This window comes from Coffea arabica, chromosome 2e (assembly GCF_036785885.1).
Source record: "Coffea arabica cultivar ET-39 chromosome 2e, Coffea Arabica ET-39 HiFi, whole genome shotgun sequence".
Taxonomy (NCBI): Eukaryota; Viridiplantae; Streptophyta; class Magnoliopsida; order Gentianales; family Rubiaceae; genus Coffea; species Coffea arabica.
Genome location: NC_092313.1, coordinates 17,134,957 through 17,153,161, shown reverse-complemented (window position 1 = coordinate 17,153,161; position 18,205 = coordinate 17,134,957). Strand labels below are relative to the sequence as shown.

The 18,205-nt window shown below is 37.0% G+C and overlaps 3 protein-coding genes across 5 annotated transcripts; 1 reads left to right on the top strand and 2 right to left on the bottom strand.

Moving 5' to 3' along the window:
• The first annotated feature begins 223 nt into the window (after positions 1-223).
• On the top strand, positions 224-11,748 carry LOC113731373 (cleavage stimulation factor subunit 77-like). Its single transcript, XM_027256608.2, has 22 exons — positions 224-778; positions 877-939; positions 1,534-1,643; positions 1,940-2,040; positions 2,614-2,675; positions 2,778-2,918; positions 3,379-3,507; positions 3,899-3,945; positions 4,164-4,227; positions 4,886-5,006; positions 5,239-5,297; positions 5,378-5,446; positions 5,734-5,874; positions 6,868-6,932; positions 7,285-7,381; positions 8,213-8,272; positions 8,355-8,507; positions 8,652-8,718; positions 8,803-8,901; positions 9,751-9,903; positions 10,827-11,015; positions 11,366-11,748. Exons 1-22 carry the CDS (start codon positions 719-721, stop codon positions 11,524-11,526), a joined length of 2,211 nt encoding a protein of 736 aa, XP_027112409.1. The 5' UTR covers positions 224-718; the 3' UTR covers positions 11,527-11,748.
• Positions 11,749-12,255: 507 nt separating this feature from the next.
• Positions 12,256-15,622, bottom strand: LOC113731372 (uncharacterized). 3 transcript variants are annotated; one of them, XM_027256606.2, is made up of 4 exons: positions 15,054-15,622; positions 13,828-14,259; positions 12,986-13,233; positions 12,256-12,804 (listed from the first exon to the last, which is right to left on the bottom strand). In XM_027256606.2, exons 1-3 carry the CDS (start codon positions 15,099-15,101, stop codon positions 13,009-13,011), a joined length of 705 nt encoding a protein of 234 aa, XP_027112407.1. In that variant the 5' UTR covers positions 15,102-15,622; the 3' UTR covers positions 12,256-12,804; positions 12,986-13,008. The 3 variants fall into 3 exon arrangements, with proteins under 3 accessions (XP_027112407.1, XP_027112408.1, XP_071935541.1); XM_027256607.2 differs by having other exon boundaries at positions 13,828-14,256; positions 15,054-15,619; XM_072079440.1 differs by lacking the exon at positions 15,054-15,622 and adding an exon at positions 14,858-15,041 and having other exon boundaries at positions 13,828-14,256.
• A 498-nt stretch (positions 15,623-16,120) lies between these two features.
• LOC113731371 (CCG-binding protein 1) lies at positions 16,121-17,990 on the bottom strand. Its single transcript, XM_027256604.2, has 3 exons — positions 17,631-17,990; positions 16,978-17,051; positions 16,121-16,640 (listed from the first exon to the last, which is right to left on the bottom strand). Exons 1-3 carry the CDS (start codon positions 17,860-17,862, stop codon positions 16,335-16,337), a joined length of 612 nt encoding a protein of 203 aa, XP_027112405.2. The 5' UTR covers positions 17,863-17,990; the 3' UTR covers positions 16,121-16,334.
• Between the last annotated feature and the right edge of the window lie 215 nt (positions 17,991-18,205).

Here is an 18,205-nt window from a genome sequence, read left to right as displayed (position 1 = left end):
TTTTTTTTTTTTTTCGAAGCCCAAAGAGCTTACGTTAATTTTTACAAACTTAAACCCGAGAGAACCCCAAAAGCCGGCATGTATTAGATTGACAAGCACTGTTTAGGTCAAACAATTTTACGCTCAAACAAGTATAGTACTCACGTTGCTTCCAAAAAAAAAAAAAAAAAGCAAAAAAAAAAAGTTTAGTACTCACGTTACCATAAATCAGAGGATCAGGAAAAGTAGCCATCCACAAAACTGAAAATTTACCACTCGAGAACTTGCTCGATTAGGACATGGAGTATGACAACTTGACGACCAGGGAAAGGGGGAAACGCCTAGCCCATCCCCAACTAATTTAATTTGTTCATAGAAATTTAGAACAATTCTTACAATATAACACGCGGTTGAAGGTCCTGGTGGCCCTAGTATATGGTTTCATCCTTACTGGTTTCTGGATTACCAATTAATCTTTACCCGCCACCCATCCAGCAGAAAGGCAAGTCAGCCACCGCGCTGCTTAGTCGATTGGACGTGCCTTCTTACTCCTCCACCCCCCCCCCCTCTCGCTCTCCATTGGCTGTGTATATTAGACGGCGTAAGTGGAATTCGAGCCCTTCCTTCCAGTCTTTTCGATCGGCATCAAGATACTGTTTCTTGGACTCTAATTATTCGAGGTTAGATTGTTCTGGGACAATAAAAGATAAGTATATAAAAGAGTGGGGCAGTATATATCATGACAACGACGGATAAATACAATGTCGAAGCAGCTGAGCTTCTTGCTAACCAGGCATCGGTATTTTGCACAGCTCCTTCTTGGATTAATTGTTACTTCTTTTTTAATCGTTCATGGTTTTGCCTTGAATCCCCCTTTGAGACGCATTCTTGCTGCAGCATTTGCCAATTTCGGAGGCTGTGCCGGTATATGAGCAACTTTTGGCTAATTTTCCTACTGCAGTAAGACTTCATTCTCACTCTTTTGCCAGAATAGTCGCCTTCATCTTAGTATCTTTGGTATTACTGTTGTATGTGTCCTATTAATTAAGCCATCTGGGATTCAAAACTGGTAGCTATTGGAACTGGGGATATCGATTTGAAGATCGTTTTCAGGGTATATAAATATAGTCAAATACTTCTTCTATTAGCCGTTTGGCGTGTATGCTTAACGAATTAATGGTTTCATTTTTTGTAGTATAAGCTATTAGGAAAATTGCAGTACATAGAATTTTTATTACATATATGCTATGCCCTCCTGTGTTAGACTTGCTGAACGACAGTCTCAAATTTTGAAATGGCACTGGAAGTTGCCCTTAGTGCCTAATGGGAAAGAGAATAACAAGTAGCAATGTGTGTTTGCCTCGCTTAAGATGCCTGAGATGGATGAATACTAGTATCTAGCAGTAGGTTTTGCATTTCATTTAATTGATGTTAACTAGTTTTTTTTTCCCACACAATCTTGAACCGGTATCAATCTGTTATATTTATTTAGGAACATTTAACTGATGTTAATTGTACATATGTGTCAATTCTGATGCTATTTCTTCTGTCCAGGCAAAATACTGGAAGCAGTATGTTGAGGCTCACATGGCTGTAAATAATGATGATGCCGTAAAACATATTTTCAGTCGCTGCCTGTTGAACTGCCTACACATTCCTCTTTGGTACGCCATATTACATGCTGTTTTACTCTTATCTTGTAAAGTCATAATTTAGAATCCATTTTACATGCCCAAACCTCACTACCCTTTACCCTTCCCCCATCCAAAGAGAAAAAGAATAATGGGAACACGTCTTCAAGAAATTTGCATGTATGATGGGCCATCTTAGCTTGTCTACTTCATTTCTTCTTATAATTTTTTGATAAGATCTCTTCAGGCTTCTTTTCAAGTTTCACTCCATCATTTGCGCTTTCTGCACATAAACTTTGTATTGTATTGGCAACTATTTGGCATTGCAGGCGCTGCTACATCCGCTTTATTAGGAAGGTTAATGACAAGAAGGGGATAGAAGGTCAGGAAGAGACTAGGAAAGCATTTGATTTCATGCTTAACTATGTCGGTATGTCTCCCTTACCATTTTCTGAAGAAAATCGCTCTGTCTAGCTTCATGCCTGGTAGAGTTTATTACAATGTGAACAATTCGTTATCTCTTTAATGTTATAATTCGGCAGATTCATTATTGTCAACAAGATATATTACTTGGCCATATGACTGTTGGAATTTTGAAAATCAATTGTCTATAATGAACAATTGTTGAACTGCAAAGAATGATGATTGGAAGCCTAAGTTTAAAAGATGTAAGGATTGAATACTGATGTCTAAGAAATTATTTGAAATATGGTGAACACCACTGAAAGATAAAAAGGACATGTAGGTAAAAAGTGCATAATTCTGATGTAAAGTTACGTCATAGCCGCATAAGTTGTAACTAGTTCAAGAGCAAGATAAGAAGAATGTGAGAAATTGCAGGAGGCAAAACAGAGACTTTTCCTGCTGCTGGAATTGATGATCTCTTCTGTTTTGTTTGCATGAGAAGGTTCAAGATCTCGAGTGAAAATATGTACGAGTGAATGCCTGTACTCGTGTTTAATTAAAAATCTCAAAATTTCTTAATCATAGCATGTGGTAACAGGGGCAGACATCGCATCTGGTCCTGTGTGGATGGAGCACACTGCATTCTTAAAGTCCTTGCCGGTTGGAGATTGCTTCCCTCTACCTTTGCATAATTCGTGTTCATTCCTTTCACTTTTGTTCTTTCTGCCTTTCATTTCTCTCTCTTATAAGATGATGCTGCAGACTCAAAATTTGGCAGAAGAAACACAAAGGATGACTTCTGTAAGAAAAGCATATCAAAAAGCCATTATTACACCTACCCATCACATTGAGCAACTCTGGAGGGAGTATGAAAATTTTGAAAACTCAGTTAGCCGTGCCCTGGTAATCATTGCTTATTTTTATTATTCCAGTGTGATATGAAAGTGGTGAAGTTATGAGCTATTGAGATAGTTAAACACTAGAATAACCAAGAAAAGTTTGTGGCATCCAAGTGTAGGTTTTCAAGAAATAGTTTGCTTATATTTTCATTTCTTAGTCATAGCTTGCATCTCTGGAAGGAATCCATGACAAACTTTCTTAGTCATGGATTGCATCTCTGGAAGGAATCCATGACAAACTTTATAAATTGTTCAATCGGGTTGTGATTAATCAAACGGTTGGGTGTCAAGGAGACTAATATGCTGCATGCATACATGGTTGTTGATCAAGTATGAGGTTGAGGACTTATTCATTGTAAAGAAAACTCTTGCACTGAGTTTTATTCTGCTATTTCCATGATAATTTTAGAGTGATTATGTCCAAAAACTGATAAGTGATGATCTCTTGATATATTATAATGCAGGCAAAAGGATTGTTGTCTGAATATCAGCCAAAATATAACAGTGCAAGGGCTGTTTACAGGGAGAGGAAAAAGTTTGCCGATGAAATTGATTGGAATATGCTTGCTGTGCCACCATCTGGTACTTCCAAGGTAATCTCCTCTGTCTTATTTTAGTCCTTGGTGAGTCCATGTTCCATGTGACAAAAATGCTGGAATCAGCTTTCATGGCTTAGTGGTATGTATAGTTTATAAAGTTGTTAGATTTTGGGGAAAAGTGATTTCTGCGCACCTAGTACCTAAATCACATTATTAAGTACCTTCAGCGTCTCGTTCCTACAAATTAAGTAATTATAAAGCTAAAACAATATGAAATGTACTTCTCAAAATTTCATGCATCAGCATTGGTTTTCCTCGTAGTATTTGACTAAGACATAAAAGAAAGGTGAGGGATTGGTTTCGATCTGTATGAACAGCTGACAAAAGTTTTGAACAATTGCACTACCAAATGATATGTTGTAATTTAGCATCTTTTCTGTTGCAGGAAGAAATGCAGTGGATAGCATGGAAAAGGTTCTTAGCCTTTGAAAAGTAAGCACCCAGGGTATTCTACATTTGACATGGTACCTTATTTTAAATGGTACATGCATGTCTTTTGAATTGATCTGTAGAGTAATTAATCTAGTTGTGTATATTCAAACATTTGGAAACTTCAAGCTCCACAGCTGGGCTAATTTATCGTTATGTAGTTTATGATTGATATTTTCATTAAGATCTAGCTTGTGTAATTCTCTGTTCTTATATTTCAGAGGAAATCCCCAGAGGATAGATAGCGCTTCTGCTAATAAACGTATTGCATTCACATACGAACAGGTAGTGGAAAAAAAAATTAATTGTTCTTAGTTCCCCTAATTTGCATGCTGTTGCTTAATGCTCAGGAGCGTTCTAAGCTTGTATGATTATGTGGACTTCTTGGTCCTTCAGAGAAAGCCCACTTGGTGTAAAGATGTCTTGAAGCAAGACTTTAGGCGTAACATTTTATCATAGATTACCTTCAGTATCCCTGAAAAAGAAAATAAAAAATAATAAAATAGTTGGATAGAAAGGTATTTGATTTGATCTAAAACTTTTTGTGCCTTTTCAAGGTTTGATATATATGCTTGTTAGTGTGAACTATTATCTACGTAAGATCTGTCATGCCACTGCTCCTGAACAAGCTAATCCTAGTTTTCTGTAATTTCTGCTTGTGTATGGGTTTGTGGTAGCTGTTAGCCTGCTTGCTGCATTTGCACGTCTGAGAAATGCAAAAATGGTTTCTTCTTTGGGGAAATGCTGCACTGTAGAACTTTCTAGGCATTGGTTATGATGGTCTCAGATCAACATCCTGAGTTTTCATTTCTGTTGGAGTTGTATGTCTTGATTGGTATCTTGTGGTGAAACATAACTGCACTGTATGTATGTTTCTTTAAGCTTGTTTTTTGTTTGTACCTGTACGGCAGAAAGATTGCTAATTAATCAATTTCTTTGCTAGTGCCTCATGTATTTATACCACTATCCTGACATATGGTATGATTATGCCACGTGGCATGCAAAAAGTGGCTCTGTAGACTCTGCAATCAAAATTTTCCAGCGAGCTTTGAAGGCTTTACCTGGTATTACTTCTTGTCATTCTGTTAATCTTCAGTTGCCATAAATTTATTCTTGTTCTGCTACTTTTGCTTAATCTACTGGAACTTGTTCTCTGCATATCTTTTATGTGTTTAAAATGTATAATTCATTGGTCCTGACTAGATTTTTCCGGTACTGGGTTGTTTGACTTTCCCTTTCTCTTTTGTGCACTGTTTCTAGTAATTTGTGTATTTGGGTCTTCACTTTCACGTGCAGATTCAGAAATGCTAAAATATGTGTATGCAGAGCTGGAAGAATCCCGTGGCTCGATTCAGGTTTGCCCAATGTTTCACCTGCTTTCTTTTCCATTTGTATAGGCTCCTCTTGTTTTTTAATGCAATTTAGTTTGATGTAGGCGTCAAAGAAAGTATATGAAAGTCTTCTTGGTGATGATGGCAATGCTACTGCTCTTTCACATATACAGGTTCTTGCCTTCAATGCCATCTGTCTGCTAGATAATTTGCAACCATATATTGTGATTATGAATGTCACAAAATTTTGGGTTTTTTCTGCCACTGACTGTTTTTGAGTTTCTGCTCTTAACTTTCTTTTGAGTAATTATAGCGTAGATAAGGAAAGAAGTTTGTTTTTCTTCTCCTGTGCTTACAGCATGTGTCTCATTTGTTTTTTGATTTCATTGTGGAAAGCCATTTCATGTTCAATTTTGTGCATGCATTAACATATTAATATATCAAATGTTGTACACTGCAGTTTATCCGCTTTCTAAGAAGAACAGAAGGGGTAGAAGCAGCACGTAAATACTTTATGGATGCACGGAAATCTCCTAACTGCACTTACCATGTTTATGTAGCTTATGCGATGATGGCATTTTGTCTTGACAAGGATGCAAAGGTGATTGATAATATTGTATAGGTGGTTTGGGTTTTGTATGCTTTTCTTTGTATTTCAACTATATTATACCTTGATGAAGAGTTCCCTTCGAGGATCTCATTGCAAGTGGAAAATATTGATCAGATTTTCTTACCAGAAACATATAATATCATATTTGTCTTTCTAATATGATTAGTATAATTAGGCTCCTAGTGAAGTATCCTTTCTGAACCATTTTTGGTTCCTTACTGTCAGATGAAACCTAAAAGCAGAAAGGAGAAGGAAAATAAATTCCTCTCCTGCTTTTTTCATCTCCTTTCTGTGAATACGTTGTTGAGAACCAGAAGCTTTCTATTATCTTTAGGAAGAATTACTCATGAGCATTGATTTCTATTACATGTTTTAGGATAATAAGGATTCTCATTTTGTCCAGTTGTAACACATTAAGTTTTTAAACACTTGGTGAGACTTCCATCTCCCCAGACATTCTCCTATCTTTGAGGTAGTTTGACATTCATAGTCAAATAATTCTTGGCATCTATGTTATGACAGGTTTTTAGGTCTTGGAATATCAAGAGACTAGTTTGTCCCCTAAGGCTGTTGATTTGTATTCCCCCCAAAGAAGAAGAAGAAGAAGAAGGGGTAGAAATTGAGTTTGGAATCAAACATCAAGGCATTTTTTAATCAGACTAGTCCAAAATATTAAAAAGAAAAACCAGGAAAACTGCTTATATTTGAAAGGGTAAAGTGGAATAGAGAAGTCTCAACTAAATGATTAGGACTTCTTTCAAATATTTATGAAATTTAGAAGTAGCTGATTGTAGAAAAGATTTCATAAATATTCCATACAAACTCAAGACAAGATCCTCTAAAATTCATTTATTTTTTGAACTGATCTATATGGTTTGGAAAAGAAACACAAACGTAGATTATGCAATACAAAGGTGAAGACACTGCACAAATTTTGTTCAAGGAAAATTTGATGTTATCTGATATGATTGATCACTATTGCAGTTTGCACACAATGTTTTTGAAGCGGGGCTGAAACGATTCATGCATGAGCCATCATATATCCTTGAGTAAGTATGTTTAGTTCAAACTTTAGAGTTGTATAGGAGATTATGATCAATTGTTGGTGGTTATGATATTTTGACAAGCATCCAAAAGTCAAGTCACAGACTCATAATATTATCGCCAAAATGTGAATATTATTGATCAATCATATTGCACCATTTTACCTTCTTAAAGGGAATTGAAAAGTCATTATGTTAGTATTTTGATTGGGTGAGGAAAGAAAAATAAGCCAGAACAAGGAAGCAGAATCATCAAACCTATTCAGTAGGTGTCTGTGATTATTGCTGTGTGAAGCAGAAATCTTATTTTCGTAGGCACGAAAAATTCCAATTACAGTCTCCTGATGTGATCTTGCAGATATGCAGATTTTCTATCCCGCTTGAATGATGATAGAAATATTCGGGCATTATTTGAGCGAGCATTAAGCTCACTCCCACCTGAGGAATCAGTTGAGGTAGTTATACTTGGACCATGTGCATCTTTTACAACATACTATTGTTTTTAGCAAAGATTTATAAAATTATTTTTCATTTATTAATCTCTTATAAATGACACAGTAATTTGATCTGTGATGCATGGCATTTCACCATAATGACTCATTTGGTAGCCATCCATTTGGAAATTTGCTGATTAATTTTACAGTTTGCTTTCTCTAGCGGAAGCCTTCTTTTTCAAGTTACATGGGCTTGCATTGGTTTTATAGTTTCTTCTTTTGTTGTTGATTCAGTCCAACCCCATGCTGTTCAATGATAAAATTTCTATACATCTTCCATTCTTAGGTTTTCATCACTCAGTTTTGTGAGTTTCAAATGTCTAAAAAATTGTTTAAGTTGTCCCTGAGTTGATTATTCCAAGCACTAATAAGATGCAGTTACTACCTGCTTGAACCATTCTAGGAATAACATTCTAATTACAACTTGGGTTCTGTTATTTGAATAGTCATTGATGACATTGGACTACTGCATCTTTATTTTGTTACCTTTCCCGAGCTTACTTCCTGGCTGTCCTTCTGTGTTGCCCTAGAAAAGTTTTTAGAAGCCTGCCTTAGTACTAGGCATTGAATGATAGTCATGAATGTAGTGAAATACTGAATATCATAGTTTGCTTTCATTGCCAAATGGAGCAACTGGTTTTTGCAACTTCAGTGTGCACGTACTGTGTTATTTTTACCAGATAATTGAAGCTTTACCATTTGGTTCTTCACTCTATTTTTTTTTTCGGTATTTTGCATAAATGATAGGCTTTTCTTGAAGTGCCGTAGCAGAAATTCACTCTTCTTTTGCAGATCTGGAAAAGATTTACTCAATTTGAACAAACATATGGAGATCTTTCTAGTATTTTGAAGGTAGCTCTCATTCTTTTCACCTGGACTTTATTTTATTTGTCTGAATGAATATACATGTATCCATTTGAGGTCCCTGAATCAGGTTGAGCAACGAAGGAAAGAGGCACTGTCAAGGGCTGGTGATGAGGGAGAATCTGCTTTGGATAGTTCATTGCAAGATGTTATATCACGCTATAGTTTCATGGACCTGTGGCCTTGCTCTTCCAAGGATATGGATCATTTGACTAGGCAAGAGGTAGATTGTGTACCATGTTTTCTCTGTGTATATATTTTATGGTCTGCCTCTGGAACTGAAGATGATTTAGATATATGTCTACTGAATATTTAAGTTATTTTTGCTATGATTTAACTTAGATTGTAATATTGCATTTGTTTTTAGTGGCTTTCAAAAAACATCAGTAAGAAGATTGAGAAACCAACTCCTGCCAATGGTGTCAGTTCTGTAGGTAATTCTATCATATTGACATGCAAACTACTATCTAATCTGACTACCCTATTTTGATTTAATAACCTCTTTTCTTCGGTTACAGATAAGAGTTCTTCAGCAGTTTCTACCACTTCAAATTCTGTAAAAGTTGTTTACCCAGATACTTCAAAGATGGTGGTTTATGATCCAAGGCAAAAGATTGGTATATATTCTGCTGCTTATTTTCCTGTGTGTTCTATTTTGGTGAATTAGAAAGGTAGAAGGTGTGGATGTTTAGACTCAAGGAAAGACGTAGAAGGGGTAAATGCTAATACTTTGGGCCTAGTTGTAATTTTCCTTGCAACAGCATTGGGGCTGATTAAGTGACATGAGAACAAAAAGTTATGTTAGGTATTCAAGTTTTGTGGATGTATATGAAGTATGGATTTCATTCACTCTTTCAAGGATAATTCCAGAAACTTTTCTTTGAAAATACACAATTAGGAGCTCGGAGATTTCCTGGTTATTTGGTTAACTGAAAAAGTAAATAAGAATACGGCCAACTCTAAAATAAAAAATCGGAGATTTAATTCACTCTTTCAAATTTTTGTGAATGACCTTTTTGCGACTTCTAAAATTTGCCCACTTTCTTATTTTTGGGTGGGACTCTTTCCTTCAAGTTCAAGTTGGGAACATTTGGTATTTTTGATGTTATTTTCTTTTCTATAAGTTTAAAGTTTGATACTGAAGGAACCATGGAGCTTGTTATTTGAGTTCATTTGACACAAAAGCATGAAAATTCATACAAGTCAAGTCTGGAGGTGGTTATGGTCTATTATGCATCATATTGCACTTAGGTATATTCTCTGAATTGTTAACTAAATACATTGAATGATAAAAGATTGGTACAACTATCATCCTCTGCTGATTTGGTCCAATTAAGGTATTATTGAAGTGATTGAAGCTGTCTGCTTTAAAAATCATGAATTAGGAATTTAGTTTTTCTAGTTATCTTTGCAGTATCTCAAATTTTAGTCACTGGTTTCTTAACTTGATGCTGGACCTTTTTCAGGTCTCACGGGTCCTTTACAGCCTGGAGTTCCAGTCGCTTTACCTCCTAATGATACAATGGGTGCTGCTGGAGCACCTAATGTACTGAAAGATATTTTGAAAACCTTACCACCTGCATTGGCAACTTTTGTAGCAAACCTGCCAGCTGTTGAAGGTAATCCTTCAATTTTCTACTATTTCCTTTTATTTGTTTCCTCATTTCTTCTGACATGATTGGTGTTGGATGTCCTGTTACTTTTAGGTAGTTGCCCAGTTATTTGTACTGCTGATATTAATTCAGGACAATATCACTAGTCATCCCCTGCATATTGTTGGTAGTCCTAGCTTCTTTTTTTGGCGTTTGTTGCCTATTCTCTCCTGCTACCGTAATTATGATTGACACCTTAAATGTCCAAAAGGCAAAAATCTTGCAAGCGTTTGGTCTTCTTTACACCATGGGTATATTTGATGCATACATTGCAGGTAGCAGGGTATTGCAATTCTATTTTGATGCTACCGTATAACTTAGAATTGGAGCATTTTGTAGTTCTTATTGTTTTTCTGATGTTCCATGTTGCCATTTGATTTGGTACTGCTTCCCCATTCATTTTATTTAAAAGTAATTTTGTTGTCAATTTTCTCTTTTGTGCCATACACGTTGAAAAAATTATACACGTAATGTTGGTGCAATAATGAAACCTGGGCTTTAATTATCAGCAAGTAAATGAGGATACCAGGCAATAGTGGTGCAACAATAAGTTTGCCCTGTCTCAAAACTTTTTGGGGGGTTAGATTTACAAGATGTTTTTGCTTTTCCAATTTTGGAGTGCCTGAAACCTGAGGCCCTGGGAAGCTTATCTGGGAACTTTCCTTGATTATGTGCTGTTGTATCTCATGATTTGTCAAACGTATTTACGTCTTTCACAACAAAATGTAAAAAGATTTTTGACATCTCCTGCAACCTGATGCTCATTTCTAGTGATTTTTAGTAGCTTAAGCTTACTAGTAAAGTTTGCAACTTAAGATCCACCGGACTCTTCATGGATGAGTTGACTATATTCTATAAAAGCTAATATTAGTTTGTGTGCTGAATGGTAGGTCCATCTCCTGACGTTGATTTTGTTCTAGCGATATGTCTGCAAAGCAACATACCACTAATGCCCGTAAGAGCAGCAAACTCTACACAACTGCAAACTGGTCCTGCTCCAAGCACAAGTGACCTATCTGGTTCATCAAAATTCAAGCCAACAAGAGATAGACATGCTGGAAAGAGAAAGGACGTAGACAGTATGTTGACAATCTTCTATTTCACCTGTAGTTTCTTTTTGTGCTGCATTATAGGTCTAAGTAGTCTTCTATGCATGTCTGTTGTTATTGCCTGGTGAAGTCTCATTCATGAATTGCTATAAGGTCAGGTCCATAAAAACTGAGAACTATGCATCTGTTTCTCACTTGTACCTTTTTCAACTTGCTTAACTCGTAGTTAAGTGAAGTAGATATGGAATGGATGATGCATCTGTTTTCGATGGATTCACTTTGCTAGTGATCATGATGAACCAACTTTTATCCAGCTTTTGAGTGATTTGCCGCATTGAACACTACAACTGACAACCCAATGTTCTTAATATTTACTGTAGAACAAGATGATGAGGACAGTACAACAGTTCAAAGCCAACCTCTTCCAAGAGATGCTTTTAAATTACGGCAATTACGAAAGGCTCGTGGTGCCAGTTCACAAACTGGATCGGCATCTTATGGGAGTGCATTTTCTGGGGAGATGTCTGGAAGCACCGGTTGATTTGCTTTGATCTGTTCTTTAGTATTTTCCTTTTTTTTTTCCCCATTTCTTCTGTAAATAACCCCGTAGCCTTTGTAACATTTATCCTTCACCATTCTTGTGACATATCCAATTTTGAGAGAGAGAGAGAGGAGGGGAGATTTTACGGTGTAAGAGGGCAATCAGATTGACTTGTTCTCCTGTGAGCAAGCAGTGCAATAAAATGAGATGATCATTTGTTCACTTCCCATGGAGTTTCTTTTCCGGTTTATTTTCCAAATCGATTGAAGTAGAGCTTTTAAGGGATCAAATTTCTGTATTTAAACTTCAAGATTTAACGCCCAGGTTTGACTAGCTATCCTGACATACTATTCTGAAGAATCATGAATATTAACTGGAACAACTAAATAAATTGTGATTACTACTCCAATGCAACACAGAGAAAGTTAAAAAGGCTAACACATTTACACAGCCTTAAAGTAATTAACCTTGTGATTCTGATTTGGTTTTCGTACTTTGATCAATCAATTACGTTCAAAGGTTGTCGTCTTGAACATTCTATTACCTCAGAATATGTCAATCAGTGTAGCGAGGTGGGACGTATTTGTCTTCCTCTGGTGCGACCCGTACGGGCGTCTGCTGCCTGCCTTCCTAAATTCTCCTTGGTCTGGCCATTGCACGAGCCATGCGCATGAATTATGAGAGATCACACTGAGTGGAAATGCAAGTTACGCAGGGAGAAGCTCCCGGTTGAAACGAAGGGAATTTAATGCAGACTCATTATTGATTCTTAAAGGTCTGTCGCAGCTCAGTTTCAAGTACTTGGAAACCAAAACCACTGCAACCCAAAATCATGTTTCGTAACAAGAGTAAGCCAAGTTGTAAACAGGAGAAGTTTTACTAATCTCGACATTGCCCCAAAATTTTTTTTTTCTCAGTTCAACGCACTAGATGTGGTATAAATTGACAACCGTCCCAAATTGAAGCCTAAAATTCTGGGGGTTGTGGTGCGGGGTTTCGACTGTTGGAGAGGACCAACTTCCTTACAGGGGCTTACGCGCCAAACACCCATTGAACAGCTACACTGTGGAAGCCTGACCATTTGTCATATCAGCCAAAATGCTTCAAATCACAAAAATGTCCAGAGTACATTGTAGCTTCGCCCAAACAAATTTGACCAAAAGCATGTGGTAAGTTCAAAAATTTGAGCCAAAACCAGAAACGTCTTATTGTTCTTGTGTTGATAAGCTGAAGTTCCTGCCTCTGAATGCTCAACATAATTTGCAAAAGGAAGCAAAACTGCAGCAGAACATTGTTTCATTGTAAGCAATAATTATATAATTGCACATCACTCCAGGAAAACCACAAGTACAACATCAAGAAAACAATAACAGAGACAAAGAAAGTTCCAAAAGGAAAATAAGACAGCATATTTGCTCTGCAATGTTAAACAAATTCTTGTGAGGATTAATGTCTGCACCTGTCAAATGTCCTTTCAACATATCAGACGGTGTCTTCTGTACTAGCCGTGGATGCACCCACTGTAGTTTCTGATGACTTCTTTGGTCTTCTATACCATAAAAATGTGAACCACAGAGTCCTCAACAATGCGCCATTTGCAAAATGTGGAATTAGAAGACGTCCCCAGTATGGATAGTATGGCCCTGGCCACTTTATCAATGTGAAAAATATAGCAACCGCAATGAGATGCCAGGGGACTTCTGCATTCTGAAAATCCCTCCAAAAACATTGTCATAAATCTAGTTAGCATTCATTTTCATTTGTATTTCAAAAAAACATATCAATCAAGTTAGAGCACATTTGCCTACACTAAATTATTTATTTGATGAAAAAAAAGAGGAAATTGTATACTAAGAGGCATCTATAATCTTTTGGAAGTGCATTGATTTCGGCATCTTCTGTTGTCCAATAAATAGGTCATTCAATGATGATCCAGTCATTCACTATTGTAACAGAAATCCATTCCGTTCAGGTCTGCATACAATAGTGGTTCCATTAACTCTTTTTCCATGTGGAAGTGAATTCCTTTCCTATTGAGACAAAGAGGACATCCAAATGGTTCAAAAAGCGCACTGTTCCTCAAGCACCAAGAGCCCCAGCCACCATACTATTTTGCACATTTTCATCGGCAAAGCATCAAGTATTGGACTTGTTCACGGCAAAGAAACATGTAAGAAAACATGATTATCTCCAGATATCCCAGGTTCACTTTTCCAGAATAGCCAACTAGCAGAATCCTAATTCCAAAACATGCTTGTCCCGTTACGGACTATTTGAAAATGTCGTATCCAAAAGAATTACCTTAAGAGATGGAGATGACTCCAGTGCTGCTGTTCTCAAGATCCCAGCAACAGCAGCGCCAACAAGAAATGGAAGTGGGACGAAATATAGTTTCCTCTCATGTGCACAGTAGGACATTTCGCTAAGGCAAGAAACAGCAAATATGGGTAGAGACAAGTATTTGATAACCACCAAGGCAGTGTCAAGAATGAGCTGAATGAAATTGTCAAATGCTCTATTCCAAGGGAAACTCTTGACAGGCTGAGGAGAACCATCCCAGAGTTGTTTAGCCTTGTGAACAATGTGGTCAAATTTCAGCTTCCCAGATTCATCTGACCGTCCTGCAGTCATATTCATTGCACACAATATATGGGGCTGGGTAAATTGACACATCCCTTTTGGTTTGACACTTACAATGTAGTTTTCCATCTGTCTGCATGGTAAAAATCCCTGCTACAGAAGAAGAAACTTCTTGATATGAAACATGTAGTGTATCACAGCTAAAATCCAGATTTGTATGTCAAATAGACTTCACTAAAGATATAGGAATAAGGCAGTTCCGTAGCAGTTTCTTTTATTCAAACAATTACATTACTAATGATTGAATAAGCGCGGAGAAAATTTATGCAAAAACAGAAGTGTACAAAAGTCGGGGGGTTTGCCATCCAGGGAGGTGGCATTTCAATGCAATCTCTTGTCATTCCTTTGGACAAGGCAATAAGCAAAGGAAGTGTACAAAATCGAGAACAAAAGCCTTTTTATTTCATTTATTTTTGACTCCATAAAAAGGCAAACGAAGGCCAAAAAGTTGAACAAAATCCCATCTGACCAACTAGAACTGGAACACAGCTATCACAAATCACAGACAATCCATTGAGACAATTCCACCAAGCTACCCAACAATTGTATTTTGTGCAGCAATCAGTTGGCATAACAATCATCATCTATTTCTCTTCAAATTCCTATATTTCAATTTTATAAACAAGAGAAGAACGAGAGAACGAAAAATAAAAAGAACATATTAATGCCACCTATCTCAAATGTAACCCACATTACTAAAAAGAGTATTGCTCATTTTCCTTGCCCTTGTCAGAAGACGAGTTTGGAAATATATGGTTCCAAAATTCCCATCTATATCCTGCATTGGATAGAAAAACAAATGCAGAGAAAATCCTAAAGAAAGCAATACAAGTAATTCTCCATTTGGAACAGGAAGAGGAAAGACTACCCTGGTAGGGCGGCCTCACCTTGGATGAAGAAGCACGGGCTGTAGGAAAATTGAGTTTCAGTGCCATCTTCCTTCAGCATACCCTACTACTTTACAATTACACCAAAACACTCGCACACAATTTAATCGGTAATAACTCTTGGAGAAGCGCTTTACGATGTCAGAGAAAACGCCCCCATGAATAAGGCGTTAAGAGGAGCAGGAGGAGGAGGATGAGGATAAGGAGTCGTGATTCACACAGGCAGACCTGGGAACGCTTTCCTGTATAAGCGCCAAGACGAGATGACAAAAAGGAAAAATCCTCTCCCATGGATTTAGATAGTTGGGCTAAAGTCGGGGTGCAACTTTGACGTTTTCGTCCTCCTGCGGCTAAGTTAATCCACCAGGAGGGATCTGGCCCAAACTTTTTCTTATGTACGTGAAAAGGGTAATACTACTAGGTCAATCGCATAGTATTTATCAAATAGCTGATTGCAGATCAATATAAATTGAAGATGATCCAACTTGAGAGAAGGAAGGATGGGATGGATTGAATGCTACAAAAATAGAGAGGGTATAAGTGAGAAATTTTAGTTTCGAAACCTCTCATTTACAATTGAAAAGAAAAAAAAAAAAGAAGTTTGTTAACAAAAATTCATATTTACAGGAAAAAAAAAAAAAGTTGAGACCCCTCCTAAGACCAAAAAAAAAATTTTATGAAACGATTTGTACAAATAATTGCTCAGACAGTGTGTGAGCCAGCTTTTTTTTTTTGGGCCATTAAGGAGGAAACTAAACCGGTACTTCTACTCCAGATACATCTGGCCCTAGAACCCCTTTTACGGCCCTGGAGGGTCCCTACTAAGAAGAGTCATTCCTGGGTTGATTAGTGCAGGTATTCCCTTCTGTGAGTTCTCTCTCAATCTATTAGCATTAGTCTCTCCTTTTTTTTTTTTTTTCTTTCAATTTTCTTTTTTATGATTGTAGCGTATTACTAGTTATTTACTGCTAATCCTGAACAAAATTACTATTTATGTACGAGTACACATATGCTTCGCATGGGAACTGAGTACCAAGTCAAATATCACAAAGCAAAATGAACCTTCATTTCACTCAAACTATCTGAAATTATTATATATATATATATACAGAGTAGCCATATATTGCAATCTTGCAAACTAGCCCAAACAAACAATAGAGAAGTCTTGCATGGACCGTATGTAGGGTATGTACAAAAATACCAACACTAGCTTTTATTCGCACACACACACCTCCTGCAGTGTCTACTACTAAAGCCACGGATGACTTTTGAGCTCAACATCTAGTAATCAGGTGCAGGGGTGTACCAAGCAGGGCATGTTCCCTTTGTCCTGAGCAATCTGGTGAATGGTGAATCAGGCATTCTGGCTCTCTCTTCTTCTTCAAGTTCTTCCCTTGACTTTGGCAATCCATCAGGGACTGGACGAGCCCATGTCCCTGTTTGCTCAGACTTTGAGTTCTTCTCGGATTTGTGGAGCCCCTTTTTGGCTTTGTGAATCTCTGCAATTCCGTGTAAGCAGCCAATGAGAGATTTCACTCCACCGGCTTCAATTATCAGCCTCTCTATCTCTTCCTTTGATGCCTCTTTCTGCACAGACTCCAAGAAATCAGCAGGGGAGAACCCAACACAAATTATGGCTTCTACTTCCGTTGCACAGTGTTAAATAATAAGCAATCACTACAATATTCTGATTTACGCTGTAAGTTGGACTACTGCACTACAAATACAATAGGATGGTCCGTCCTTATGGATTTCTTTCAGTTTGAAATACATCAACAGATGAAAGAATCAAAACAGTTACAACTCCTCTATTTTACAAGCAATACAAATAAATTAGGACTATCGAGCAAAACCAAAGCTGTGAACTTTTTCATTTTTCTTCAGTTTCATGCTTCAAATTTTAGCACGAAGATAAATAACTTACTTCAAGATCTTTGAGCTCAAAATATGCTTTCCAGCAGCTGTAGGAAGCGTCTCCTTCTAGAGTTGAACAGTACTCTAAACACACAAAAAAAACATAAACAAAGAAATTAGGAAACAATTAAATTCCATGACTAATAGTAATTATCTGTGGCTAAAATAATTTGGCTTAATTGGAGGACATCCGCTTGTATCAATTTTACAGCATTTACAAGTTCATAGTTCCACAAAATGCAATACTAGTGGTTTGGATAGACCAGAGGAGAACTCAAACCAAACCATAATACTCACGACAGTCAAGCAACAAATCTACAAACGTAAAAATACAAACTTTGTTTGATCAAATGAATAAGCTGAATTAAAATTAAAAAAAACCAGGATAGAAGAAATTGCGCTAACTTTTCATCAAAAAGTCAAGTAACCCATATCAAAAAAGTGAATCAACTTGGGATTCATCCAGACTAGCAATCTTTGCTTGATGAATCCAAGGAAAAAGTATTTAGTGATAAAACTTGAAAAACTACATGCTTTTCATGAAAAACTCAATTACCGCATATGCAAATACCAACTCTGACTTGCATCAAATTACTACTCTTAATTGCAATCCCATGCAACAAAGAGGCTTTCAAAGAAAAAACTAGAACCGAAGAATCATACCCGCAAGCTGGTTTTCGGATTTTTCAATCAAAGGAGGGTCTTTTAAGGCACGTTCAAATTTGGTTCTACTGAACGGTTCGAGCTTTGGTATATAAGAATTGTTTCTGGAAGATGAAGAGCAACAAACTGTCGAATTTAAACCAGACCTTGATCTTGAAGAATGATTAGATTCAAGAAGAAGTGAAGAAGAAGAAGATAATGAAGAAGTGAGAGGGAGCGATTGCAGTGGCATTGCTGCTACTGTGATTTTAGATAAGACTCAAAGGGCCATTAAACAACGGAAACACTTTTCAATTGATTATTTTATAGGCTTTCAAGGTCCAATAATGCTAAGGACTACGGTGGAAGAAGAAAGCAATGGATAAGGATGAGATATTTATTTTTTTCTTCGAGGGAGGAGAGTTTTAGCGTCACAGATATTTTCCATCCTTGGGCTGTGACAGAGGAATACTAACCGTTGATCATATGAGTAAATGATTAATTGTCTATTATAGATTGGCCTTTGTGGGGACCAACAAGGGCTTTAAAAAGTAAAGTACTAACGGGATGGGACGCGGCGGAGGGAGAGTTTGTGT